The sequence below is a fragment of the Scedosporium apiospermum genome (genome assembly GCF_000732125.1).
Source record: "Scedosporium apiospermum strain IHEM 14462 chromosome Unknown SEQ_SAPIO_0165, whole genome shotgun sequence".
NCBI lineage: Eukaryota > Fungi > Ascomycota > Sordariomycetes > Microascales > Microascaceae > Scedosporium > Scedosporium apiospermum.
Window position 1 is genome coordinate 1,297,008 of NW_015971866.1, and position 25,016 is coordinate 1,322,023.

At 52.7% G+C, this 25,016-nt stretch overlaps 8 protein-coding genes and 1 pseudogene across 8 annotated transcripts; 3 read left to right on the plus strand and 6 right to left on the minus strand.

Moving 5' to 3' along the window:
• Nucleotides 1-453: 453 nt before the first annotated feature.
• Nucleotides 454-4,131, minus strand: SAPIO_CDS10512 (annotated as a pseudogene; the record flags this gene model as incomplete).
• Nucleotides 4,132-6,029: 1,898 nt separating this feature from the next.
• On the minus strand, nucleotides 6,030-7,788 carry SAPIO_CDS10513 (Uncharacterized protein; the record flags this gene model as incomplete). The annotated part of the gene is made up of 3 exons (XM_016784093.1): nucleotides 6,030-6,933; nucleotides 7,002-7,422; nucleotides 7,482-7,788. The coding sequence occupies 3 exons, from the start codon at nucleotides 7,786-7,788 to the stop codon at nucleotides 6,030-6,032; spliced, it is 1,632 nt and encodes a 543-aa protein (XP_016638919.1).
• A 965-nt stretch (nucleotides 7,789-8,753) lies between these two features.
• Nucleotides 8,754-10,639, minus strand: SAPIO_CDS10514 (Uncharacterized protein; the record flags this gene model as incomplete). The annotated part of the gene is made up of 3 exons (XM_016784094.1): nucleotides 8,754-9,265; nucleotides 9,349-10,528; nucleotides 10,628-10,639. 3 exons carry the CDS (start codon nucleotides 10,637-10,639, stop codon nucleotides 8,754-8,756), a joined length of 1,704 nt encoding a protein of 567 aa, XP_016638920.1.
• A 918-nt stretch (nucleotides 10,640-11,557) lies between these two features.
• On the plus strand, nucleotides 11,558-12,685 carry SAPIO_CDS10515 (4,5-dihydroxyphthalate decarboxylase; the record flags this gene model as incomplete). The annotated part of the gene is made up of 3 exons (XM_016784095.1): nucleotides 11,558-11,676; nucleotides 11,748-11,956; nucleotides 12,027-12,685. The coding sequence occupies 3 exons, from the start codon at nucleotides 11,558-11,560 to the stop codon at nucleotides 12,683-12,685; spliced, it is 987 nt and encodes a 328-aa protein (XP_016638921.1).
• Nucleotides 12,686-13,121: 436 nt separating this feature from the next.
• Nucleotides 13,122-14,689, minus strand: SAPIO_CDS10516 (uncharacterized protein; the record flags this gene model as incomplete). Its single annotated transcript, XM_016784096.1, has 2 exons — nucleotides 13,122-13,552; nucleotides 13,618-14,689. 2 exons carry the CDS (start codon nucleotides 14,687-14,689, stop codon nucleotides 13,122-13,124), a joined length of 1,503 nt encoding a protein of 500 aa, XP_016638922.1.
• A 406-nt stretch (nucleotides 14,690-15,095) lies between these two features.
• Nucleotides 15,096-15,354, plus strand: SAPIO_CDS10517 (uncharacterized protein; the record flags this gene model as incomplete). Its single annotated transcript, XM_016784097.1, has 2 exons — nucleotides 15,096-15,119; nucleotides 15,175-15,354. The coding sequence occupies 2 exons, from the start codon at nucleotides 15,096-15,098 to the stop codon at nucleotides 15,352-15,354; spliced, it is 204 nt and encodes a 67-aa protein (XP_016638923.1).
• Nucleotides 15,355-16,904: 1,550 nt separating this feature from the next.
• Nucleotides 16,905-18,109, plus strand: SAPIO_CDS10518 (uncharacterized protein; the record flags this gene model as incomplete). Its single annotated transcript, XM_016784098.1, has 3 exons — nucleotides 16,905-17,072; nucleotides 17,166-17,532; nucleotides 17,613-18,109. 3 exons carry the CDS (start codon nucleotides 16,905-16,907, stop codon nucleotides 18,107-18,109), a joined length of 1,032 nt encoding a protein of 343 aa, XP_016638924.1.
• Nucleotides 18,110-19,204: 1,095 nt separating this feature from the next.
• SAPIO_CDS10519 (uncharacterized protein) lies at nucleotides 19,205-21,529 on the minus strand (the record flags this gene model as incomplete). The annotated part of the gene is made up of 5 exons (XM_016784099.1): nucleotides 19,205-19,237; nucleotides 19,305-20,092; nucleotides 20,182-20,770; nucleotides 20,901-21,214; nucleotides 21,355-21,529. 5 exons carry the CDS (start codon nucleotides 21,527-21,529, stop codon nucleotides 19,205-19,207), a joined length of 1,899 nt encoding a protein of 632 aa, XP_016638925.1.
• A 1,947-nt stretch (nucleotides 21,530-23,476) lies between these two features.
• Nucleotides 23,477-24,860, minus strand: SAPIO_CDS10520 (Endonuclease exonuclease phosphatase family protein; the record flags this gene model as incomplete). Its single annotated transcript, XM_016784101.1, has 2 exons — nucleotides 23,477-24,580; nucleotides 24,657-24,860. The coding sequence occupies 2 exons, from the start codon at nucleotides 24,858-24,860 to the stop codon at nucleotides 23,477-23,479; spliced, it is 1,308 nt and encodes a 435-aa protein (XP_016638926.1).
• Nucleotides 24,861-25,016: the final 156 nt, after the last annotated feature.

Consider the following 25,016-nt stretch of genomic DNA (forward strand, 5'->3'; position numbering starts at 1 on the left):
GTAGCAGAGTATTATCATGAGGATATGGGGAAGGAGGCGTTACGACTTTATTCTTCTCGTTACAGAGGTGTTGCAATCTCTCACCTGAGTAATTTGAAAGACATTTTGTTACTTTGACCAGGGACAACTCGAGACGAAAACACAGACTAGAACAGATGTTAGCAGTCCGTCGTCTGATCTGCGCGTATTGCTCCGTCCTAATACTGGGACATCTTGGAGATGCTCGCTCCCTAATACTGCAAGCCATCTCTTTCAGTCTACTACTCAGTTGAAATGCAAGCAGGCAAATCGCAATCATCCATGAACGCCATCGTGGGGCACCGAACCGTCAATGACATGGTCACATGCTCACCGGGAAGCTCGAACAATAAAACCTCCACAGGTAAGAGAAGAACGTTGTCTATTATTTAATTCTACCATCACGTCATCTAACTAACTTCTTGATCGAGGGGTCTATCCGCCGTTGGCTGTCTCGTTCAGGTCCTTCGGGATCTGCCAGCCGTGGGCCGAAGCCGCACGCCGATACGCCTCGATAGCTTCAAAAATTCCGTAGTCAGCCTGGGAACTTCCAGAGCTCGCAAGTCTGGCCGGAAACGGTTCCAGGTTGCACAGAGCCATCCGGATTTGGATCAGGACACTCTCCATGCTGTTGGCGGGACTCCAGCCACTGTTCGTGAGCAGCTCCATGCACATTGCTCCGCCAGCCGTGACGTGGCCGCCTCCTCTTTCAGAAAAGGGTCGGAAACGCGGGCGGATTACGCGGACGAATGGTGGCGAAAGGGGGTATTCCCTCCCGAAGCGAATTTCGAGGACGATGCTGGTGACTCCTTGCGTCTTCATATCCTGGGCGAGGGGAAGAGAGGCGTCGAAACTGTGTAGCTCGACAATCCATTGAAACATGTTGTCGATATTCTCGAAGTCGATGTACCATCCGAGCTCGCCGAGGGGTGTTTGAGATTGTATCTTCTGTAACTTGCCCACCTCTCTCGTGAGGACCTTGCGGCTATTGCCGCCGGCCCAGGTAGGGTTCGGTAGCTTCGGAAGTGAGGATACGTCGAGTGTGCCGGGGACAAAATCTGTCTCTCTCAAGGTTGAAGCAGTTGAGGTCGATGGTACGTCAGACTTCTTGGTGGACTCCGCGCCATGGCGGCACTCCTCGCGACGCTGTATAAACTTGTCAAGATCATCAGACTCGTCGTCTGAGTCGCCATCTTCGATGACAATCGGCTGAGAGGACGAAACACCAAGTTTCTGGTCTTGGGACCGCCGGCGAGAGAGTGCTTGGACAGGGATCTCAACCTTCATGTTTTTGGGACCAATAGCCTGACTTCCCTCGGGCTGCGAAACATAGGAGATTCCAGGGATCTTCGAGGCTAAGGGAGCAGGCGCCTCTTTTCTATCGGGGGCGTCAGCCACCTTAACAATCAGATAGCGGCATTGGATCCAGTCAACGTTCGGAACAACATAGTATGGGTTCGCGGATACGAAATCGTTCTTTCGGTTCAGTATCTCGCAAAGGCTGATGGCAGCCGATACGCGCAGCGCGGAGTTGGGCCAGGAGCTTGCAGAGCCGGAGCCGCTAAAGGAGTGACAGTACCCAGCGCTGGTGGACCAAAGGTTACTGAAATAAACCCCGTTCCCGAATGCACGGCCGTTGAGGGTTTCCTTGTAGTCAAGACCGACTCGAATGATGCTATGCCAATTCCCCAGAGCGCTGCCATGCCAGGAGAATATCGTCGGGTGAGCGGATTGCCCCGATTTCGTAGCTTGGAGTTCTCGACTGAACCGCTGCTCCTTTTCGGGAGAGGCCTGCGAGAAACGAAACTGAATCCATCCCTTATCCAGACCGACCAACTTCTCTTTGTCTCGACTCCGATTGCTGCCGTCTTCATCCCCGGTGAGGCCGGGATGGTCGTCGATTTGCACGATCAGGGACCGGTTGGACGCGACGACCCACCGAAGGAGAACCGCTGCGGGCCTAGATATTCTTTGACATCCGGACAGGGTCGAACCGGACACCTGCAGTAAATCTCTCAGTTCCCGAACAGGGGGCAGGGTCTCCAGAAGCATAGCTAGCACTTTTCTTTGCTGTTGCTCTGGCAATTCATCGAGGTCGTGTTCGTAGAGGTACATATCAGCAAAGATTTCACCATCAGGAAGATCTTGTGCAGCCGCAGTCGTGGTTGCCGTCACGGCCGCTGGCAGGTAGACCAGAGGATCCTGATTGCTTGACGCGAGGTAGTCGAAATCCACGGTTTTGGGGGTTCCGTTGAATACGAGCGTTTTGGAGCGGCAGTGGTACGCTAGCCCGTCCGGCACAGCCACGTCGCCCTTTTTAACCGAGATGGGCCTGGTTAAGACGAACATATCGCCTGGTTGTAGGTCTCTTTGCTCCTTGGGGTCGACAAACGTAAGCTGGCCTTCGCTCATCCGCACTCGAACCGGTACGCGGACGCTGGTCGCGAGGTTGGGCAGAGCTCCTTCTTTCCCCGAGGAACTCGGCTTCGGGGTTGGATATGGCAGCTGCGAGGCCGAGCTGTCCGCTTCGGTGACGTTAGGCGGGCAGTAAGGGGTGAGGACCGGAACTTTAACGCCTAGGCCCTGCGGGTATTCACGCAGTCGATTGCCAACTAACGCTGCGTAACAGAAACTGATAAGGAGGTCGACGACGCAGGGCTGACGTATGATCTCATGCTCGATGCTAGGCCCAAATCCTAGGGATAGATATTGGTAGAGACACAAGGGCTCGTCGCAAACGTAAGGCTTGATGGCCTCGAAGTCTTCATAGGATTTCCTATGACAAACCATGCAATATTGAGTGCTCTTGACGAAATAGCGTAGCGCAAATTGCATTGCGATCAACGGGAGACTGCGCTCACTCGATGGTGATGATGCTGGTGATGGGATCGGATCCTGGACTTTGGGATCCTCAAATACAAAGTCTTGATTCAGAACTGATGGAGCGGACGCCAATACTAAAGCCTCGTCGTCGGCCCCCGCACACTTCTTTTGCTTCGCCTTCTTCTTCTTCTTCTCCTTTCCACTCGGCGACTTCTTGTTGGCACGGACGTGGGCCAGCTTGTTCATGGAATCGAGCTTTTCTTTAGCGGCGTCCCATGAAATGTGATCATCTAAACGGAGCTTCAAGAGAGTCGCAAACTCGCTCTGCATGAACATATCGATGGAGTTGGACACGTACAAAGGCCGGAAAGTAGTGGCGTGATTGTCCCGGTCGTCGTCTATTGTTGTGGTCGTGCCCTTGTCGGTCGACGCTTTGGAGAGAAAGGCCGAAATCGCGCTGGTATAGCAGGGTTTGAAGGTAGCACATGCTCCGAATCGGAAATGCATCCCTATGTCAGAGCCGGGAGGGAGCTGAGCGAATGTGTCGAGAGGCGGATATCCCGCATCGAATCTGCAGAGGAGAACCAGGTAGTCCGACGACTCGATTTCCCAGGCCTCCAGTGTTTCTTGGGGAAGGCAAAGTGTTTTGATGGAGAGAGAGAGAGAGAATAGACCGTCAGAGGCTCCATTGTCTGGATCCGTGAGCAAGCCTACTTTGAACCCAGCCTGCTTTGCCTTGCGCAAGTCCTCAACCAGTCGAGTGGTTATCTTCGTGCCGGATCCGGAGGAAGTGCGAGGCATAGTGGATTCAAGCCCAAATGTTGTGTTGTCGTCGTCATCGAAGTTGTAGTCGTAATCCTCCTCATCTTCCTCAGAGGTCACAGGGGAATGCTCGTCTCCGTCGTCGGCGTCCATATCAGTCATTTCCAAGTCAGAACCCAACTCCTCTCCCGCCGTATCGGACTGAAGTGCCGCTGTGAGTTGCCTTGACAACAGGCGTAGGGAATCAAGAACAGATTTGCTTCCGGTTGAGTCCGGAAGGGCGTTGAGGACGTCCAAAAGGGACTGAGGGACGTCTTCGGAATCGGTGTAAGCGAGGAAACCAGAGGAGTCTGGGTATCCATCGATATCTAGGGCGATCATTCGGATAGGCAGCGGTGCGGTGAGAGCGTCGTTTGCGTATGTGAAATCGACCTGTCCATCATCGTCGCCTTTGCTGATGTGCGAGACGTGCTTGACAGGCTGGTCGACAGCGACCGCCAGGTCGGCATTAAATTTTCGACGGGTCATGTCTGATAGACGCTGCGCGGTTTGGCGACGAAGCGAACAACCATGGTAGCAGAGGCAGAGGTTTGTGAGGGAGCGAAGATGAATCTCCCTGGTCGATGCTTTCTATTTTCTACCTGAGTTCGATTATGTATTTCTGGGGAAGGAGCGCAGGGGTGAAAAAAAAGAGGCAGCCAGAAGGTTCAGAGTAGCGCCGGCAGGCTCTCTCAAAATTTGGCAAAGCTACCACGAATATTCTCGCCTTACTTCCATTTTATCGGGCTAGGCAAGGTTTATGTGAAGGCTAAGCTCCTTTGTGTTTACTCCAGGCAGGTCTGCATCTGCATGTGTTCCCATATTTCGTGCGACCATCAATCGATTCATATGCACGAACCTGAATATTTAGGCAGACGAGCGGGGTAACTTGTGAGGCTGCTCAAAAGACCTTGTGCCCTGTGATACGATCCCAGATCAATCCATCCATTCATTCCAACTATTGATAGCATTTTTGTCAATCAGCTACGTTTGAATGAAACTGTTGATGACTTGATAACCACACGCTCCTTCCCTGTATTTTGGGCAGGCTCGCACCGGCGCCATCTCCCTGTTCCTCATTGTTTGCCGTCAATAAGCTCTTTAATGGCATCTACTACAGCTCCATCGAGTGCTCACCCGGGCTCATGCGTCAAGTATTGGTACTCACGTATACTTTGTGCTCTCGTCCTGCCGCTGTTTTGATTGTCTCTAGAACCTCGTGGCGGTTTGCAAATGTTGAGCAGGTCTGAGGTTTGGACCCTGGATGAGACTAGAAGTTACTGTGCGAGAGTTTCCTAATCTGTCTCTCATTTAATAGATCTAAAAGTGATTCGTAAAATTCATCTTGCCATTCGTCATCCTCGAGTCACTTCTTGAGCTTTCTTCGGTTGCTGTTGCGCTCGGCGGTTTGGCCTGGTTGACGAAGCATCAATTTATTTCATTTCGTAGAGAACGGCGAGAGTAACTCACGAATCTATCATATTGTCGATTGCCATGCGCGCAGCATGAGATTTCCCATCGCAGCATTCAAGGACACGAAGAAGAATCGACACAACGAGACTCTGGTCGAAGAAATGCCTAAGGGCGAGCTTGACGACGTGTAGTTCCAAAAAGCGCCAGAAACGGATCCACCCATCGCTAACCGCTTCGGTTTCTAGTCTCCAGGATACACCTTTATTTCGCATCACAGACGGACATCTGTAGAAGCCACAAACGGGCCGATTTCAAAACAACGATTCCCAACTCTGTTCAACCTGACGAGTGAAAGTCACAGGGCATCTGTAGAACCGCTTCACGTGATCTACCTCGCGACATCATTATCACGTGATTAATTTGTGATGCCTAACAATCTTGCTGCCCAGGTACCACCGGCCAACCGTGTGACTAATTGACGTCGTCATGCAAAGGTACATCGAGAGAAAAGCAAGCCGATAGTTAGCCAGCGCATATATCCAGTCTCCGGGCCCTGAAACCTTCAATATTCAAGTTCAAAGAGAAGACAATCCAAATGCTTTAGCTGAGAGCCACATCCGACGAAGTAATCTAGCCTCGTTACTCTCATGACGACCGGTTTCTTCATGGCACGTTTTGCTAGCATCATATGAGCGGATGACATAAGGCACGCGTCGCGAGTGGCACGTCAAATAAACTACAAAGTACGAAGTAACAATAAACAAGACTTGAAAGGTTTCGAGGCAGCCATCAATGTTGAATATCTCCGCCCGTAAATATCTAGAACGGTGATTGCTCGCTCTTTGCTACATCTCCCGTCCCCTTCCCCCCCTACTTAATCCAAGAAGAAAATGAACCCTCGACGCTTATGTAATGAACTGAATAGCAACCCAAAGGAAACCCTAGCATCCTATCGAGGCCTACATGTACTACAGCTAGAGACCATACCTAAAGAGCGGAGACCGATCGCCCATCTTGTCCAACTGCTCGGGGGTATACGTGGACTCGATGTGCTCCCTGGAGACGCCTTCCCATCTCTTGTTATGCCGCATGTAAAGATATTCCACCAGCAAGGCAGCGCCCATTCCCGCGGCGGCGAAGGCCAGTGATGTGCCGAACCCGGTGGGATACTCAGGGGCCTCATTGTCAAGGAAAGTCCAGCTGCCTACGAAACCGCCGATGTTGGTCATGGTCACCACAAAGGCGATGCCCATAGACCTCTTCTCGGGGCCGGCGAGATTGTTGATGGTCCAGGCGTTGACACCCGGCACGATGGGGTACACACCAATGCAGGCCAGCACAACCATAGAGTAGCAGAGCGCGACCTGCGTGTCGATATTCGACGCATACCTAAAGAGGACGGCCATGGCGATGATTACCAGGCCTTGGAAAAGGAGAATGGGCGGCATGCGGCGTGAATGCCTGTCCGCCCATATCGAGGAAATGACGGCGGCGATGGCCCCGCTGAAATAGGGTGGCGCGCTCAAGAGCTGGGCACGGGTGGAAGTGAAGCCCATGTTGCGAATGATCTGCGGCATGGTGAACTTGAGACCGTTGTTGGGGACCGTGTTCGAAGCCTGCACCAGGGCTTGGAGGTATAGGTGAGGGTCTGTAACAACTTGCTTGAGTATGGACCACCGAAAGGGTGTCTTCTTGCGCCCTTCGTCGACCTCCTGCTTGTTGTCCCCGCGAGTCGCCCAGTGCATTAGGTTGAGGAAACGTTGTTCCTCCGGCTTGAGCCATCTCCCAGAAAGCGCCGGTGTGTCGGGAAGGAAAAGCAATGCCGCAACACCGAAGGTGACGGACAAAATCCCCTCTAAAATGAATATCCATCGCCACCTGCGCCAACGTGCAGTTAGCAGCCAAGTCAAATATAATATGAGATCACAGACACGGGTCAACCTCACCCCTCATAGCCCCCGACTCCGTCCATCTGTGCAATAGCAGCCGCCAGCAGGCCAGAAAAAGCCCCCGACGCGGCGCTGGATAGGTAGAAGATGGCGGTGCGGGCCTGGGTCTTTTGGGGTGGATACCACTGCGAGATCAGCCAGATGCTGCCCGGGAAGAAACCAGCCTCGAACATGCCCACGAGGAACCGGGTGACGCAGATGCCGGCGAGGTTCTGTACTAAGCCAGTGAAGGTGACGACGGTCCCCCAAGCGACGACAATCATTCCGACGTAGAGGCTAGGCCGTTTGAATTTGGCCAGTATTATGTTACTAGGCACTTCACAGAGGATATAAGGAATGAAGAAGACGGACACGGCGACATTGTAGTCGGAGCCAGTCATGCCCAAACTCTTCTCGAGCCCCTCAATCTTGGCGTTGCCTAAACACAAACCACACGTCAGAGACTAAGAAGGAAGGATAATCAAAATTCTCACTCACCGATGTTGGCTCGGTCGAGGTGCGAAATCAGATAGAGCAGTGACAGTAAAGGCACGACTCGAAAGTCGATCTTGCGGTAGATGGATCTCTCCTGCGCGGGGCTGAAGCCTGCTAGAAATGCAGCATCGTCTTCCGAGAGTCCGGCAGCGCGATATTTACCGTATTTTCCGTTTGCTTTGCCGTCTTCTACATGGTCAACCGTTCCATGCGACTTGAACTCCTTGATAATGTCGGACTCGGGGGCACCCACGGGTTCAGCCAAAGTCTTGGTGGCAGCCGCAACTCTTTTTTCGGTCTCTTCAAGCATGTTTAGGCAATGAGAGGGCAACCAAGGTAGTTCAAGGTCAACTTGGGAAAACAGTAATGATGGAATGGTAGTGGAGAGTGCGCGATACGAAGACCAGAACTGGGGGTTGTCCACAGTAGTATAAGTACTGCCTTGCAGGAAGTTAACGCCAACCCTGGATACCTTTCCCCGGATTACATCCCCTCCTAGTCGTTCTTGGCAAATTCCACAACCACCCCGCAGCGTATCAGTGGTGCGGGTTGTGGGACTGCCAGGTGGGGAAGGATGAGGATGGCCTTACGGGTTTGCTCGGTGAGCTAGCCTGTGGATTTCTCCTCCGGGGACAGTTTATTGGGAGGATCCAAGCCACCCATCCTCTAAATGCGACTAAAAGTGCGGAGCTTGGCCTTGACATCATGCCGGGAGAAGCTATGCGCGGGTCCGTGCCACTTCCCGCGGCATCGCTCAAACGCCGCGGCGAGATGAATCCCTATCATTAGCACCGTATAATTTATGTTCACAGTAGCTTCGTTCACGAGGATGAATTTTCTACGCCGTCTATAATGATTCCGATCATGCGCATTTTAGCGCTCGTAGTGATGGTCTATTATAACATTTAGGGGTGGTAGCTTTAATACATTTAGTACGAGTTTATTATGTTTGATGCATATACCGCCAGGTTATGTCCTCCATAGGAGGGCCCTAGTTCACGCACTAAGTACCGAGTCCCACAGATGCAGAGTAGCCAAAGGTACCGTGCGGGAGTGCCGGGCCTGTTCTGCAAATACTAGCGTCACAATTTGGGGCGATTTTGTATGTTGCTCTCGCAAGAGACTCTCACGAATTTGTCAAAATCGGAACAGGACTACCCCATGAACTCCCATTTCCTTAGCTGGATAGATCGCCAAATCTATAGCTCTTATTTCCCGGTACAAGGTGACTCCTGGTGACGTGAACTGCCTATTAGACTGCAGGGAGACCGTGAGTTACAGCTGTATCATAGCCTCGTATGAAGGCCAATCTGTCGAGACAAACTCCTGCGGCAAGCCCGTACCAAACAGTAGCTCATATGAATACATAGAATCAAGATGTGCAAAGTCAAAGTCGTTACCCAATCCGTCTAACCCTCCCTGCTGAGATGGTGATTGTTCCCGCACCCCGTTTCCTTGTGCTCCTGCGCCTGTGCTGGTGCCTGTGATTACAACCTCGTCGTCGACAGCAGTGCCGGTGCCATCGCTGCCGAGTTCTGTGTGGTGCCCTAGAACTTGACCCTGGACCGCATGGTTGTTTCCATTGTAAGTCTGGGGAGTCAGAATCTTATTAGGCCTGGAGAGCATGGCAATATAGCGAGAGGCGAGGATGCTGTTACGACTCGCCGACCGCAGGAACTCCATGCCGCAGCGCAATGCTTGTGCATCCTCGCTGGACGACAACAACTTTCGCAGCGATGCTTCCATCGTCTGCACAGTAACCAAGACACCCAACGAGGTGAAGACGTCTGTTTTAATGTCAGTCCACGAGTTCAGCCTCCATGACATATGTTGTCAAGGTCAAGGTGCTTGGACGTGGCGCTCAACTTACAGTGCAGATTGTACCAAAGCGAGTTCAACAACTGCTTGTCATAGTGAAGATGAATGAGCCGGATTGTCTCCCGTGCGGCCGACATGCAGATTTGGGATGCAGAAAGGGCCACGCCCCTGAGGAAATCGTCCTTTATTTCGTTCTTACGAAAGAGCATGAACGAGGGCCGCTGTAAAAGCAATCTCATCTGGAGGAATCTTATACGCATCACAAGCTGTTGGCGCCGGAAGCCTCTTCCGTCCAAGGGGTCCGGCTCATCCTTGAGATGCGAAGGCATAGCATCCCACCAGGCCTGCAGTTGACCATCCAGGAGCACGGCATTTCCCAATCTTGTTGAATCCTCAGGGCTGTGCGACCACCACAGTTTCTGGTTCGACTCCATCTGAGACCTTCTGCTGGTATCGTACAACCTGTGCAGGATGTTGTCGATTATTTCAGACAGCTTGATCGTATGGACGAAGAAAGAAAGCCGCGGAGGGCGTCCCCAGGGCTGCCTCGGAGTGAGTGAGGTCTCGTCGATGTACTGATCATCCACTTCTAATGGCAGGTCGACATCCTTGGCGTTGTCGAAGATTATGGAGGGCGGACGGCCAAATTTCATGCTCAGGGTACGGTCCAGGACGAAGCAGCCCCACCAAGCGCGTTTGCGCTCTTCCTTCTCTACGGTCGAGAGCGACTCGTCCTTGGCAGGGTTCAGGTGGAGCCCGATGCTGACAGCACTCCGTATCATCAGACCGACGAGATTCCAGCACTCGTTCAGCTGAAGCGTCCCCTGAAGGTAGTGGCACAGCAGCAGCAACGCCTGGACGAGATGGAGGTTTGTGCTTGTGAACATGTGCGAGAGGACGATGGCTTTGGCGCGGTCGACGAAGGGAGCCGCCAGCGTGGCAAAGTTGTCCTGTTGCTGCGCGCAGAACTCGTGCCCATAGGCAAAAACAAGGTTGACGATGGCCAGCCAGACGGAAGGTTCAACCTGGTTGTCCATGCCCCTCGCCCATAACGCTTCATACCGGGCCCGGAAGCTGCCTTCGTGCACGAAGGGGTAGAGCACGTGGACATGCTCGAAATACGCATCCACCAGTCGGTCGGCGAGTTCGTGCGGCGGAAGCCCAATCCCGCAATGAAAATCGCCCCGGACAAGGGAGTTCGGGGACTCAAGCGGCTCCCTCGAAAGCAGCGCCTACGGATATTCGGTGTCAGGAGCAGGCCCATTGGGTAAAGATACAACTAGTAAAACGTCGTGTTGACTGCCTTACCTCAACAGGTGGTATCTGCTTACTGGCCCCCGCATGATGTCCCGTTCTGATCCTTGACACAAACCTGAAGGAGGACGAATCGCCAAAGTATCCATTTGGTTGCGATGGGGTCTGAGGCGCCGGACTTTGTGTGTTGCAACTGCCACTGCCGGACCAGATCGATTTGCCGGATTGCCGCTCCCGTTCTTCAGCCGGGCTTCTATGAGCTGGATCTCTTGGGTAACTAGAAGTCGGCTGGTGAGGGCTCAGGCTAGGTTCCATTAGCGGACGTGTCTGCCCTAACTCATTGTCTTCCTCGTGGCGGCTGAGGCGGTTGCCGTTTGCATGATGATGATGATGCTGCGGTGTCGCCGCTACTCCTGATACAATGAAATCATCTCGTCTAGAACAGCTTATTAGCAATCACGGGACAGCCTTGAGAAGATAGAGTCGTCCTTACGTCTGCTCGGAGGGACCATACTGGCACCGAAGCCCCTTACTGGTACAACCCAGACATTTGGGCTTGCTCCGTCGCAGCGATGCTTCCTCTGACGACAAGGAATGCAGGCTCTCCTGAACCCCAGCCGGCTCTTCTTACGCGGTAACCCTTCGACTTCCGACATGGCGGAGCGGTTCCGAGCAAAGCATAACCAAGCAATAAGTCTGCATCTCGCAGAAACTTGCCGCGGGACGGAATCTTGCCTTATTTAACCATGAATGCGGGGTACAATTCGCCCCTAATAGTCCCTTAGCCGAATGCGGGGGTACCATCAGGATTGGGCGTGGAGGTCTGTGGCCGGCGGATCTGGGGTAACAGGGATCATTCCGATTGGAGTATAAGTAAGTGCGACGTATTGCTTGCTTCCGGGAGGGAGCATCTGCTTATGGCACCTTCTTCCAGCTATCAATAAGTAGCTAAACCTCCTATTTCGCTTTGTCTTCATCGCCGCGTAAGACTGCAGCTCCAATCAAAGATGGTCCTTAAACTCTCGTTTGCATGTTGGGACTACGACCGCATGAAGGCTATAGAGGATGGATCGGTATGTGCAGAAGGAATCGAATTGAACTTTTTGAACTACCGCGTTGAAGAAACGTATGTGCGCCCACTCCTTGAGTCTCCTGATACGATCCCAGGTCCATCTCATCTCCCCCAAGGTTTTTCAGACAGCTACGATTTCACGAGTTCGATGTCTCGGAGCTGTCCCTGTCCTCGTACGTCCTCACCCTCAACCAGGACAACCCTCCCTTCATCGCATTGCCGGTTTTCCCATCACGCTTCTTTCGGCATCAATCTATGTACATCAACACGAATTCGGGTGTCAGACAGCCTTCAGATTTGCGACACAAGCGTATCGGCACTCCTGAGTACCAAAGTATGTGAATGAATGTTCTCCCATAGTTGACCTAGCCATGCCAAAAAGAAACTAACCAGGACCAAATCAGTGACGGCCGCAGTATGGCAGCGTGGAATCATGGAGGAAGAGTTCGGGGTCCCTATCACCGAGGTTGAGTTCTTCAGCGGCGCCATGGAGCCTTCCAGCGAGGAGCGCAAGAGCAAAGTCCCTCATTCTCTACCGCCAGGCGTGCGGGTCAACGCCATCAAGCCCGGCCAGAACCTGTCCCAAATGCTCGAGGACGGCGAGATCGACGCCATCTTTAGCGCCTCAAAGCCTTCTAGCGTCGACCGTTGCGATCACTGCACATACCTCTTCCCACACTTCAAGCACGTCGAGGCCGACTACTACCGGCGAACAAAGATATTCCCCATCATGCACGTCATCGCTGTTAAGCGTTCTGTATACGAGAGCAACCCTTGGATTGCCAGGTCCCTGCAAAAGGCATTTGCGCGGTCTATGCAGGTGGCTGAAAATGCTCTGAGGGATCGGTCGGCCCTACGCTACATGCTCCCTTGGCTCGAGGACCATGTGCGCGAGACCACAAGCCACATGGGGGAAGAGCGGTATTGGCAAGACGGTTTCGCTCAGAATAGGCACGTTATTGAGAAATTCCTTGAGTATTCTTACAGTCAAGGGCTCGCAGCAAGGCGGTTCAAGCCCGAGGAACTATTTGCCCCGAACACGCTGGAGGCGTTTGTGCTGTAGTAAAATCAACAGCTTTAGTACAAAAATAGATGACTGATTGGGAAAACACACTTAATGTAGGAGAGCCTGTTAGACAGAGTGACGTAGCTTGAAGATTCAGCAGAAACGCAATGCTAAGAAGGCTGAGGGGTCGTTTGAATCTTCACTATGAGGAGCGACTCGTAAGTCCAATGTTCGGTGGCGCTTTGGAGCGAGGGTGGCGATGCCGTAGAAATACCATTCCGTCACGTTTGGGTAGCCTTTATGTTCCTAGTCTTGTTTCCCATACAATCTCACGAAAGTACGCCTGCATTCTGTGGCCGAAGCCCCAATAACAGACTCTACGCGAACTTTTGCAAAGTGTGAGTGACGCATGAACAGTGAGAGTACAACGAGTTCTAATCATTCTTTCTCTGATACATGGGTATGCACTTTCATGCTTCATTATGGCCTAGCTCTACAGCTTTCTCAAGCACATGCTAAACTCTCCAGGCGGAACAACGGAAAAATCGTTGTACTCCATCTGAGGCGGTGGCCCCGAGTATTCCCTGCCGTTCTTAGCGATTTCCAAGTCCCATCCCACCATGAGCTTGGCCATCATCAGTTTGAGATTGTTGACAGCCAGGAACCGACCCGGGCATGCCTGGTTACCCAGCCCGAAACCTAGGGAGTCAATCGTGGACATTCCCAACACCAGCGAGCTCGCCGACTCTTTGTGGTCCTCGCGCATGCGCAGGTAGCGGTGCCCGTCGAAGGCATTGGCATCCCGGAACGTCTCCGGGTCCGTCGCGATAGCTGCTGCGGGTGCCATTATCATGGTGCCCTTCGGCAGCTTCAGGCCGGAGCATTTGAACTCGTAATCCTCGGTCAGCATCCTATTCATCGTGACTAAGCTCTAGAGTCAGTATAGCACTACTTTGCATCACGATCCCTCGGGTAAAACGGCCACTTACGGAGGAACACAGGGCTAAGGCGCTGCGACTCCTTCAAGAAGCAGTCCAATTTTACAAGCTTTTCTAGATCGACGCTGCCGTCTTCGTCAACCGCTTCCCTTGCCTCGGTCTTCAGCTCCTCGAAGAGATCTGGTCGCGTAAGTAGGTCGACGAAAGCCACGCTAATCGTCTTAGCCGTCGTGTGGATCGAGGCAATCAGGGTCCTCATCATGGTGTCGGAGAAGTCCTGGAGCGTGACATCGTCCGGTGAACCGCTCCAGAGCCATTCGTATCCGAAGGCCCCTTTCCTCCGGCTCTTCTTTTCGAGGAGGCCTTGCGCCCTGAGATCCTCGTAAACGGGCCTCATCTTGTCCATGACATACTTGCGCTGCTGGCGCAGTCTCTTGACGGATGGGATGAAGGGTGCGACCAGCGCCGAGAGATACGGCGGCCACTGACGTACGTCATCGGCAGCGCCGTAGCGGTTGACGGCGAACTCGGACGTCTGCCTCACCCACTCCGGGTCGGAAGACAGCCGCTCGTCCACCAGGAGCGCGTTGGTGACGTGCGTGATTGTCGGGACGAAGAAGCCCATGAAGTCAACCGAGGCGACCTGGCCCTTCCGCTGCGGAAGGTTGTCATCGAAGTAGTCGCTGATCCGGCGCTCCAGGCGGGCCGTGATGTCCTTGAGGTTCTGGTGGATGCCGACCCGCAGTGCCTTGCCACTCCACGGACCGCGGTCTGGCGCGCCCGTGTAGTCCTGCGCGAAGATGACCCTAGACGCGAGTTGCCAGCTGAAGACGTCGTTGGACCGATGCTTGATCTCCTCCAGGTGATCTTTGGGGAGGATTACGCGGTACTTGACGGAATAACCGCCGACCGGAATTGTCACTTTAAACGCCTGTCCCGCTTTATTGTATCTTCTATACCCTGACTCGAGCAGCGACTTGAGATCCGTCATGTAGCGTTTTCGCGAGTTGTCCCCCGCAAAACTGTGCGTCGGCACGTGCGAGAGTAGATCTTTGGGGGACAAGTAGTTAATCAACAGTATTGCAGCGCCCAATGCGGCGGGAACGACGATGTATGCGATCATGGTGTGCTAGAGGGTCGACAAAGCTGACGCAGTGCTAGCTCAGGGAGTTAGGTTTCAATGACACTCCAAGATATAAGTTTGACCGAGCCGGTATCGCACTTGATGTCCTTATAGCCATCATTTCAGGCGGGCTTCATAATGCGTAATGCCGAGGGTTGAAGGAATCCCAGCCCGTTAGTCGATCTCAGGTATATCGCAGCATTCCTATCAATTCCGCGGGTTTGTCTTGCCAAGAATTTAGGGCCCGGGTTGATCTGAGGTAAATAAGAATCCCGAGTTGAGGGTCGATGGTGCTATCCCGCCATTCCGATCAATTCCGCGGGTTTCTTCGAGTCCGCGACACGGGCCCTCCACGCCGATGATGACAGGATCTGAGCCGAGCTACCCGATAAATTTTACAGCAGCGATGCGTACGCAGAGAAGCTCGGAGGTGCGCGTCCCTCTCTCGCCTATTTGCCCTTCAGCCCCCCTCTTCGGGGTTTTAGGTGCCCAAGAAGGCCTGCGACGCGTACTTGGGCATGTACGACGATAGCCTCAAAGCTCTCCGGCAGAGGCGGTTGACGAAACTCAAGGCTCACGCCTCACCTAGTCGTTATTACGGATGGAAACCTCAGACTTGGGATGAAGTCTCCGAGAACGCGCGGAAGGCGCGGACCACGCAATAGAAGTGTATGTCGGCATGGTCGGCCGAATAGACTAGAATATCGGGTTCGTTCTCGAGCGCCTCAGGGTGATAAGCCGGTACGATAACACGCTCATTCTCTTCATGAGTGAAAACGGTGCTGAGGGCGCCACGTACGAACCAACCCCTCCTTTTTGTTGACAATATCATGGTGCACATTGAAAAGTCGTTTACTACCGAACTTCTAGGATCAACGGGTTTGATATCTTAGTAGAGTCATCACTGGATGGATGGACTGGACTCCTTGGCAGTCCCCCAGCAGAGTGAATTATGGGGCGCTGCGTGCCGGGGACGGGCGGGTCGACCAAGCCCCATATACATTGTGACGTTCAACATTGTCTTACTGTTCGAATTCAACATATTGCCCTACTTCATGTACTCCGTGATTTCTTTCTACTATATTTACTTCTAAGTCTAGGATTGTCCTCACCAATCAACGAGTACTATTTGCACAGAAAACAACCTTAGGCATCGTGTGATGTTGCTCTAGCTTATGATCACCACTGAGCATAGACAGCCACAGCTTCCAACGTCCATATCCAGTCCGCCGGATTCATTAAAACATATAGCTCAATTATAGACCGAGATTTGCTACTAGGATAAAGGATTCAATTAAGTGCACAGAGGGAAATTTTCGGTTTACAAGTATTGCCCAGCTCGAGAATCTGCATCACTTTTTTGATGGACTGGACAATGGGTCCCGCTCAAGAGCAAACAATTTGTGAAATAATCATAGTTCCTATTATATTCAGAGCATAGAGTCCTCGAAGCCATCCCACGTTCTGCAGTCCTATCATCGTGACTTGTAAATCGAGTGCTGCCATACTCTCCCAGCCAAACACCGGTCAAGACTCCAAAGATTCCACACATACCGCTCCATATCCCTCCCTCCATCTTGGCTTATTGAATTTTAGATCCGTCGACATTGAGAGGCAAAATGCGGCATGGAATAGTTGGCCAATGGACAGCTCCCGTGTTGAACATCCGCCCCTGCCGGACATTTCACCAAGAACGGCAGGGATCAGCGTTCGGAGGGGCGGGGAGAGAAACCCCTGCTTCCGCGGGCCGCCGCTGGTGGACAGCAAGGTCCGTGTCCCTGTCCCCTTACCTGGATGAGGCCGAGCCATGCCAAGCCATGCTAATTAATGCTAAACCCACAGTTGACCGGTCGATCGGGTGTGCCTCCAACACTCGTGCAGGACTGGACGGCGAGCCTTTGGTCATTTCCCAAGATCTAATTCAAGACGACTCAAACTCTATTTACGCCCTAGGAATTTACGCTCTTCCCGTCCTTTGAGTTCCACTCGACCCGACGGCCAAACCCCTGCAGAAATCTTGGTCCGCGGGCGGCTATTAATATTACCAGCGTCCCTTCCCACTCCCTCGGAGCTCCTTCCCTGAAACTGCTGCTTGGTCTCGATCATGATCGGCCCCGACAAGTCGGGTTTCCAAACCAGCTGAGTATTCAACGGGAATGAAAGACGATGACGACCTCCCCATTTTGTTCTTGAACCTACGAAGCTTCGATCTGTCATGGAGAGTGAGGATGTGCTACCAAATGACAACAAAGGCCCGATGCTCTTGGGGATTGTCTGGTCCCTATGGGCCCTGACGACAATCATCTACATCATTCGTCTCTGCGCCCGACCCTCGAGGAAATTCGACTTTACTGCTGCAGAGTATACGATAACGGCTGCGCTGGTGAGTGCTCCTGCCAAACCAAACCTCTTAACTGGCTTGGAAACCATTCCTCCATTTATTGGGACATAGATTCTAACATTCGATGTTTCGCAGATAGCGAAGACGATTTCGGTTGCATTTATGACGGCGGCGATATCCCGAGGGTTCGGAAGACACAATATCTACATCAGTCCGGATGACCGGGGCCTCATCAGGCGATATACCGTGGGCGTTTTCATGTCGGGCGTGCCGGCGTCCTGCTTGGCGAGGGTGTCGATTGCGTGTCTGCTCCTACGACTTACGACGAGCCGGCTGTGGAGATGGGCCCTCAAGGGGACAATCGTGCTGCAGGCCCTGGTTGTCCTTGTCTACGAGCTCTCGCAGTTTATCCAGTGCAACTCGGTCATTACTGGAATATCCCCCAACGACAGCAAATGTCTTCCCAAGAGTCACGTCTGGGGATTCACCTTCATGTCCTTTGGTAGGTCCGCTCTTTCGTTCAACTGTCTACATTCATCGCAGCAGGGATCGAACTAAACATTACTCAACCGACCTACTTAGCTTCTGCCATGATTAGCGACTTCATCTGCGCGACGATTCCTTTCTTCCTCCTCCGTCACCTAACCCGCTCCGTCGTCGAAAAAGCTCTCATCTACGTTCTCATGGCCTCGTCCCTAATTGCTACCGCCATCGGCATCCCCAAGCTCTACCACGTCCTCACGTACAACTATGGAGGTCCGGACGGACTATATGAACTCCTACCGGAATTCTTCTGGTGTCGCATGGAGGAGGCGGCGATCATCATGGCCGCTTGCGCGCCACTACTCAAGTGTCCTGTGGAGAGGGTTCTGAAACGGATGGGCTTGCCGACGTTTAAAATACCGACGAGAGGCTTGAAATCTCTAAGGTCGTTGTCCGGGCTAGGGCAAGGGAGCGACACCGCTAGCAACTCAGGCCCTGATTCCGCGGACTCTGCCTGCTGGGGTGGGTCGACGAAGACGACGCCGGACGTTTCGTCGAGTACTACTGATGCGAAGTCGACAAGCCAACATCACTAAGGCGCCGTTTTGTACTCAGGAATCCACCATGGGCTGTAATTATCTCGCATGCATTGTATTCTATTGGCTTCGGAAACGGATGGGCACATTAGGAACTAGGAGGGACTGAACTGGGACTAGGTAGTCCCCGGGCTGGGTATTGGGGATTTTGTCATTATCGAGGGGGTTTTTTTTTTTTTTTTTTTCTATCTTGGGGATTGAGCGATCTATAAACCACACCACTGATTCTACGAAACTTCGGCCGTATCTTCGGGCACCAGTAATTGATAAACCTATATCTGATGGTGGGTGGTGATTGCATCACTAATCGAACTTCCGCCTGTCATGAGCAGCCGTGCTCAACGAAACGCAACCCCAGGCTCTTTGGAGTTTAGTTCGTTACTGATGTCCGACAGGGTACCCTTAGTCTAGTCCAAACAGCCAGGCTAAGAACAGACCAGACCCGTTGCTCACAGCGGCTCCAGTGCTGGCGATGGGTACCAGGAGCCCCCATTTGCAGAGCACGGGGCAAATTAGGACGTTCACTTCTGACAACCGGCACTGTCTTCGGGGCATCAAACCGTCGGTGTGGCGCTGACATGTCGGTGTATCCGCATCGGGCATGCTGCAACCCCCAAAAAGGAAGAAGACTGGCACAGCTCGTAACGCCGGCGCCACCTCCTGACAAGGGTGCCTGCTGCGAGTCCCCAGACTCAATTCTCGACAGGGACTCTTTTGAACGACAGTTATCTATGTGAAAAGGTACCTATGTATAGGGAAGACGCCCGAAGGAGTGTCGAAATCATGGCACGGCGTAGTTTCTCTGGGTGAGGTGGCAAGGTAATTCTCTTGACAAAGGTACAATCAGAGGAAAAAAGTCAAGTAAAAATCCAAACAATAAATAAGATTAGCGATGACAGCGTAAATTGCGACCATACAGGCTAGATGAGAACGACGTCCTAAAAAGGGTGTTTGTTGGTGCTTGCATCTGTAATGCCGATGATCCCGATACCAGGCCACTATGATCACCGTCAAGGACGTTGATCTGCGGGGAGTTTCGTCTTGGCAACCCACCCCTATTCGGAATTCGTATTTCATTCAGATCACTCAAATGAGTCAGGTCCAATAATTGATTATGATGTCGGCCGCCTAGTAATCTCTGTTAGCTGAAACTTGCGTATTTTCCCTCTTCCTTGGAACCCGTCTATTCACTCACCTTCTCTCCAATGGCATAGGCCTCCGCACTGGTATGCGAGCTGGGTGTCAACGGTAATACACTAATGTCCGCAATCCTCAAGCCAGCCGCACCGTGAACCCTCAAGTCCGGTCCGACGACACCTCCCTTCGTTTTCGGCATCATGGCCGAAGTGCAGCAAGGATGCATGAACGAAAACACCATGTTCTCCTTGGTGTACTGAGTTAGATCTTCATCACTCACGACGTTGGCGCCGGGCGCTACGAGAACTGCGCCGAATTCTTCCATGGTCTGAGTATCAAACATGCCGCGGAGGTACTTGAGATGGGCGAGGTGCAGATCGAAGTCGACGGGGTTGGATCCCGAGCGGTAATCCACAATGGGTTGATTGAGAGGGTTCGTGAGATCGAGACGCACAGTTCCGCGGCTTAGCCCATGTAGCATGACGGCGCGCATGGAGTTACCCGTGGCGAATGGGCATTCGAGACTCGGAGCTTCAGGGTTCTCGTAAAAGTCGGCAAGCACAGAGAGCTGGTGGTTGTATCCAGCGACCATTTCGGGATTAGAGCTGTACTCGGCTGGGAGGTACGACGCGGCCGAGTCGTCGTCGACCATGTCGCGGATCTTGTTGACGATCGTCAGGTAGTCGTCGGTAACGTTGGCAAGCGAGAGGAAGAGTGCGCTGTTGGCCATTGCCAGCGTGTACGGTCCTCGAGCCGGTGTTTCATCGAATCCAGCAGTGGCATCAGCGGCAAAGGTAGGGTCAGACATGTCGGAAGGTAATGGCGACCAGTCTCCTGGGGTGGTGTCTATTAAACACAGTCTTCCGTTAGCGGTCCCTCCTAACTCCATATTGCAAACTGGGCCGTCCTCCATGCCAGGATTTCAGAGAACCTACAGTTCCACGTGAAGCCAGGACCGGAATGGTCCTGGAAGTTTGACCCAACCCCCGGAAGGTCAAGAACTAGGGGAATACCCGCATCAGCGAGAAACGATGCTGGGCCGATGCCACTTCGCTGCAGGATTGTTGGCGTATGGAAAGTGCCAGCCGAAAGAATAACCTCGGCCTCGGCCGTCACGTTGAACAGGCTATCATCACTTCGATCCCTCACTTCGACAATTGGCGGTCCGCTCTGGAGCCCATCAGGATATAGCACCCTCGTCACCTGATGCTTGATGAGGAGGTGGTAATTACTCCTTGTTTCGTTGACGGCGGCGTAGTGTCCAAGACCGGCGTGGGATCGTCTCGAGGTGACAGGGTGCTCCGAGATTGGGATCCAGCAGAGGCCGTTCTTGTCACCACCCGCGCACTCTTGGAGGACGGGAATCCCCATGTCGATCCATGTATCCCTCGCCACATTATGGTCGCCCCAGAGGAAGGGAGGGTAGCTGGAGTAAATCGGAGTGGTGCCCGGGTAGACAGCCAGGTCCCAGGTGTAGCCATGCTCTGAGGCGGCGGCGGCGGATGGCTCGGTGAAAGTTACACTCTTTACGATCGGTTAGTTTCTATGATTGCTACTTCTCGACCTCTCCCGGGCCCCCTCCACTTGTTCCCATATTTTCAATCCTTTCTCGTTCAATGCGTTACACTTGATCACGGCTCCTCTCTTGTCTTACCTTTTTGAAAAATGGAAAGATACTATTCCAATCCCACTTCTCGTCGTCATCACATTCAGGGCTGAGAATCCGGTCCCATGCCTCAAAATCCCAGCGGGACGGGCGATCGAAGAACATGCCGTTCACAGCACTACTACCGCCAACGACCTGGCCGGCTAGAACCACTGCTGTCTTGTTCAACACATCCGGGTTCGGCAGGGATTCGAAGAACCACCTTGAAGCAGAGGCACCTGCGCCGCCCCAGACAAGCAGGGGAGGATCAAACGTCCCTGGCGCGTACTCAATTTCGCCATATTCAATGACGAGGACGGTTTCTATGGAGAGGGGAGGGAAAAGAAGCAAATGGGTATTAGTTCCTTCACAACTTTCACGAAGAAAGAAAAAAAGGAGCAAAAAAAAAAAAAAAAAAAAAAAAAAAAAAAAAAGAAAAGAGAGAAGAAAATGTGGCACTTACTTTCTGGAAAGGCCTCGGTTAGGCGATCGGCGATGGTTAAACCGGCAGTTCCCCCACCGGCTATGACGAAGTCATAATTCTCGCCAAGCTCCGAAATCTGGCGCTTCACGGCGACGTGCGACAGGGCAGTCGCCGAAGCAGCAAGAGAAAGAAGTAATGCGATGGGCAACGTCATTGTTTGAGGAGTGTTTTCTCGTGCAGGTGCCCGAATGACACCCGGACTCAGAAATCGAAAAAAAAACCTCCCCCTCGCCGGGTATTAAATGCTTTTCCCGGCCGAACAAAAGAGTGACGGAAATGGAATCTATCTTGGACAGCTCTACTCCACCTCCAAGCGATTTCCCCACACCGCTTATTCCGTGGCCCGTCCCGGGTATGCAGGCCCTCCTTCCATGACTGCTGTCTGGCTATGTGGTTCGATCCTTGTCCGCTGCACGAATATCTGTTATGTATATGGGGCCGAGCGATAATGGCTGATGGTCGGGGTAATTGCCGAGTGTCGGGTGACGAACGAATCCTGGTTGACCGAAGAGTGAAAGTTTGCAATAGCATAGTGTGGAACCAGGAGAACGTAAGTACGAATAGTGATGCAGGCAAATAGACCATAAGAGCTGGCACATGGGGAGATGCAAAAGGAAAGGTCGGGGAGGGGTTTCGTGCAGCATTATTTCACTCAGGCCTCTGGACAGCGTAGTATTTTCAGTAAACCGGGAACAAAGAATTTAATCACCCCAGGTGAGAGCAGTACCATTGAGCGAATACGTCGTAGGTGATACGAAGTACCGAGTGATGCCACCAGAGTTGAGAATGGAGGTACCCAGGAGCGCTTCCTGTCATGGGTAAACTGGACGGCAACCACTGCCAGACCTGAAGGGCGAGAGAGTTGGAAAGTGGGGGATGCTGCAGAATTGCAATGGTATTGGGACGGCAGGACGACCGCCTCAACTTCATTGCAGACGTCATGTAAGTCCGACTGTGATTGGCAAGCCGAGGATTCATTTTGTTCAGGACCAGAGGACAGGAGGCAGGGTGGAAGAGGGGGAATGAAAGATTAATGGAACCATGTAAGGGCGCTAATTTCCTGTCATGGGCAGGGGACGAGTTCCGATGGTCCCGCACGCAGCAAAGGGGTCTCTCAAGTTATCCTTTGCCCGCATTTCTAAACAGAATGAGATGCATTCGACGAAATTATCCTTGCCAACCCTGGACATTTCCCACTCCAAGTGTCGTACATGATGGAGAAAATCGATGGTTCTTGACGGAATGGATGATCTGCCTGCGGGGCTGGTGATGGCAACTTCACCACTTCATGCTCCATTCGACATACCTGGACCTTGATGGGCCCAGGGATGCAGAAAGACGGACCCCTGACCCTGACTGCAGAACCCCCAAGCGGGCCGATGTCCTGTTCCGGAAATGGTAACGCTCATCCGTGCAAGAGCTCACTCATTTAGCGGGCAAAGACATCGCCTGCCTTGTACGAGTTCACATTTCCAAGGTGCAATCTTGTCTTCCGAGTCGGTAGTGGCAGTCTGCATGTAACGCAATAATACGAAGTACTTCCTCCATGGAATTTGTGAATGCTACAACCGGAGGACAAAGGCCTTCGTATGTAACTTGACATCCAATATATCCCCGCTGTCAGAGTGCACTTAGGCCACCCAAACCCTTGTCGAAGCCACCACCCCAGCGTCTGTTCGGGTTAGTTGCTCCCATCATGTTGCTTTCCCCGATGTTAGTGTGCTTGGCATTATTCTTCGCTTGGACTTGATTTATTTGTTGGTCGAGGTTATTGCCTCCTATTGTCCTCTCTCATAATGAACGAAACGACTCGGAAGTTATTAAAGGGGAGTTTTCAGTATATTTAGAGGGCACTGGAGGCCCTGAATCAGTGCAGAATACAATGCACGAAGCACATTCGTCGGAGACCCAGGCGACGATCCAGAGAGTCATCAGTATCAATGATCAACGATGCTGACCTGATTCCCTATTACCAACGCAAATGAACTCAAAACAGGCGTGATAGGCAGCGGGCCGCCGCTCGCTGCTTCCCTTTACAGAACGAGAAGATATCTCCTCAAGTTTATCCCTAGACAAAATCATCCATTAAGCATCGCCTAAACTACTGCGGCGCGTAAATAAAGGCTAGTTGATCAATCTCATCTCCATCCTGGCCCATGTACCCGACAATCTGCCATCCCGCGGGAGCCTGGAACGTGTTGCAATCAGACGTCAGGCTTCCAGCGGAGACCTTGTTACCTGCGCTGGTGGTAGCTTGAATGTAGAAGTTGCGCGTACGGCCGTCCTTCTGCCCTTGACAGAGTACCGCGCTGGTCCAGTACTCATTTTGGCCGAGCTTCAAGCTTGTCTCTGATCCTCCCGTTCCACCATGCACAAACTTGGTACCATCTGTTAGAGTGAGGCCGACTGAATCAAGACGCGACGCTCCGCGGAAAGTAATGACCGAAGTTTTGATCGAGCCGCTCTTGCTGCTCAATGTGGGTAAGTCGGTGAACCAGTTTCCGTGAGGGCCGCCCCAATAGTTTGACTGGCGGAACCGGTTGGAAAGGGACCAGTTGAATTCGACGTGGATGGGATTGTGGTCGGAAAGAATATTCCCATCTGCCTGGAGGAACTTGGTACTGTCGTAATTGAAGGAAGTCGCCGAGAGGGTGACAATGGGACTGCCGCGGTAGAACACCTTGTCTACCGTCTCACAATAATCCGTGGTGCTCGGGTTTTCGCAAATAGTTTCCTGCGTTGGGGTCACACCTCCACGAACCAGCTGGACCCAAGGGTCTGCCATGCCATTCTGGGTGCTGAAAATCGAGATTTGGTCGGATGTGCGCGTGTATCGACTGTTGGTGTCTCCAAACACAAGCACAGCGTTTCCAACGCTCCAAGTGTCAATGTACGACGCCACCTGCCTCAAATTACTGTTCCGCGCGGCGAGGTCGGCCGTCTCCGTTCCGGCATCCGTGTGGAGATTGTAAATGTCGATCCAAGCGCCGTCATCGATTGACAGCCTCATGAAGGTAAAGCCTTTGGGTGTAAGGCAATCCGCACCAGAGGCGTTGGAACAGTCATCCCACTTGACTCGGGAGAAATTGATCCAGTTGAAGTTGGAGAGAGTGTTGAGCCCAGAACCTATTGCCGCGCCGCCGGAAGTTGGGGTGCGATAGGGATGGTTGTCCGTCTCGTAGATGTACGCATGATAATTAAAGTCCTGGATGCGATGACCAGTCAGTGTTAGAATATATCCGCTTTATGACACGGGAACCAGTGCTTTCTACCTCCTGTACGTGGATAATATCGTAAGCGTATTGGGAAAATTTAGAGCCGATCGTGCGCGCGTTTGTGGCTTTATCTCCAGGAACATCGTTGCCATTGAAGATGGCGGGCAGCCCCGCGACGTTCATGGCGAGGATGTCGAAGGAGCCATCCGTAGCGGCGAAAGCCCCTAAGCCAGTTGCGGCCAGCACGGAAAGGATATAAGTGACCTTCATTGTGGTTCGTGGGTATAGCTATCGGCGGCCTTCAGGTTAGGGGAGGTTCGGGCTACAAGCCAGAAGAAAACGGGCGTCAGATTATTTGTGGTCGTTTGATGTTCGTGATATTGTCGTCAAATGTGCCATGTCTCTAGTTTTATAGATCATATCTTC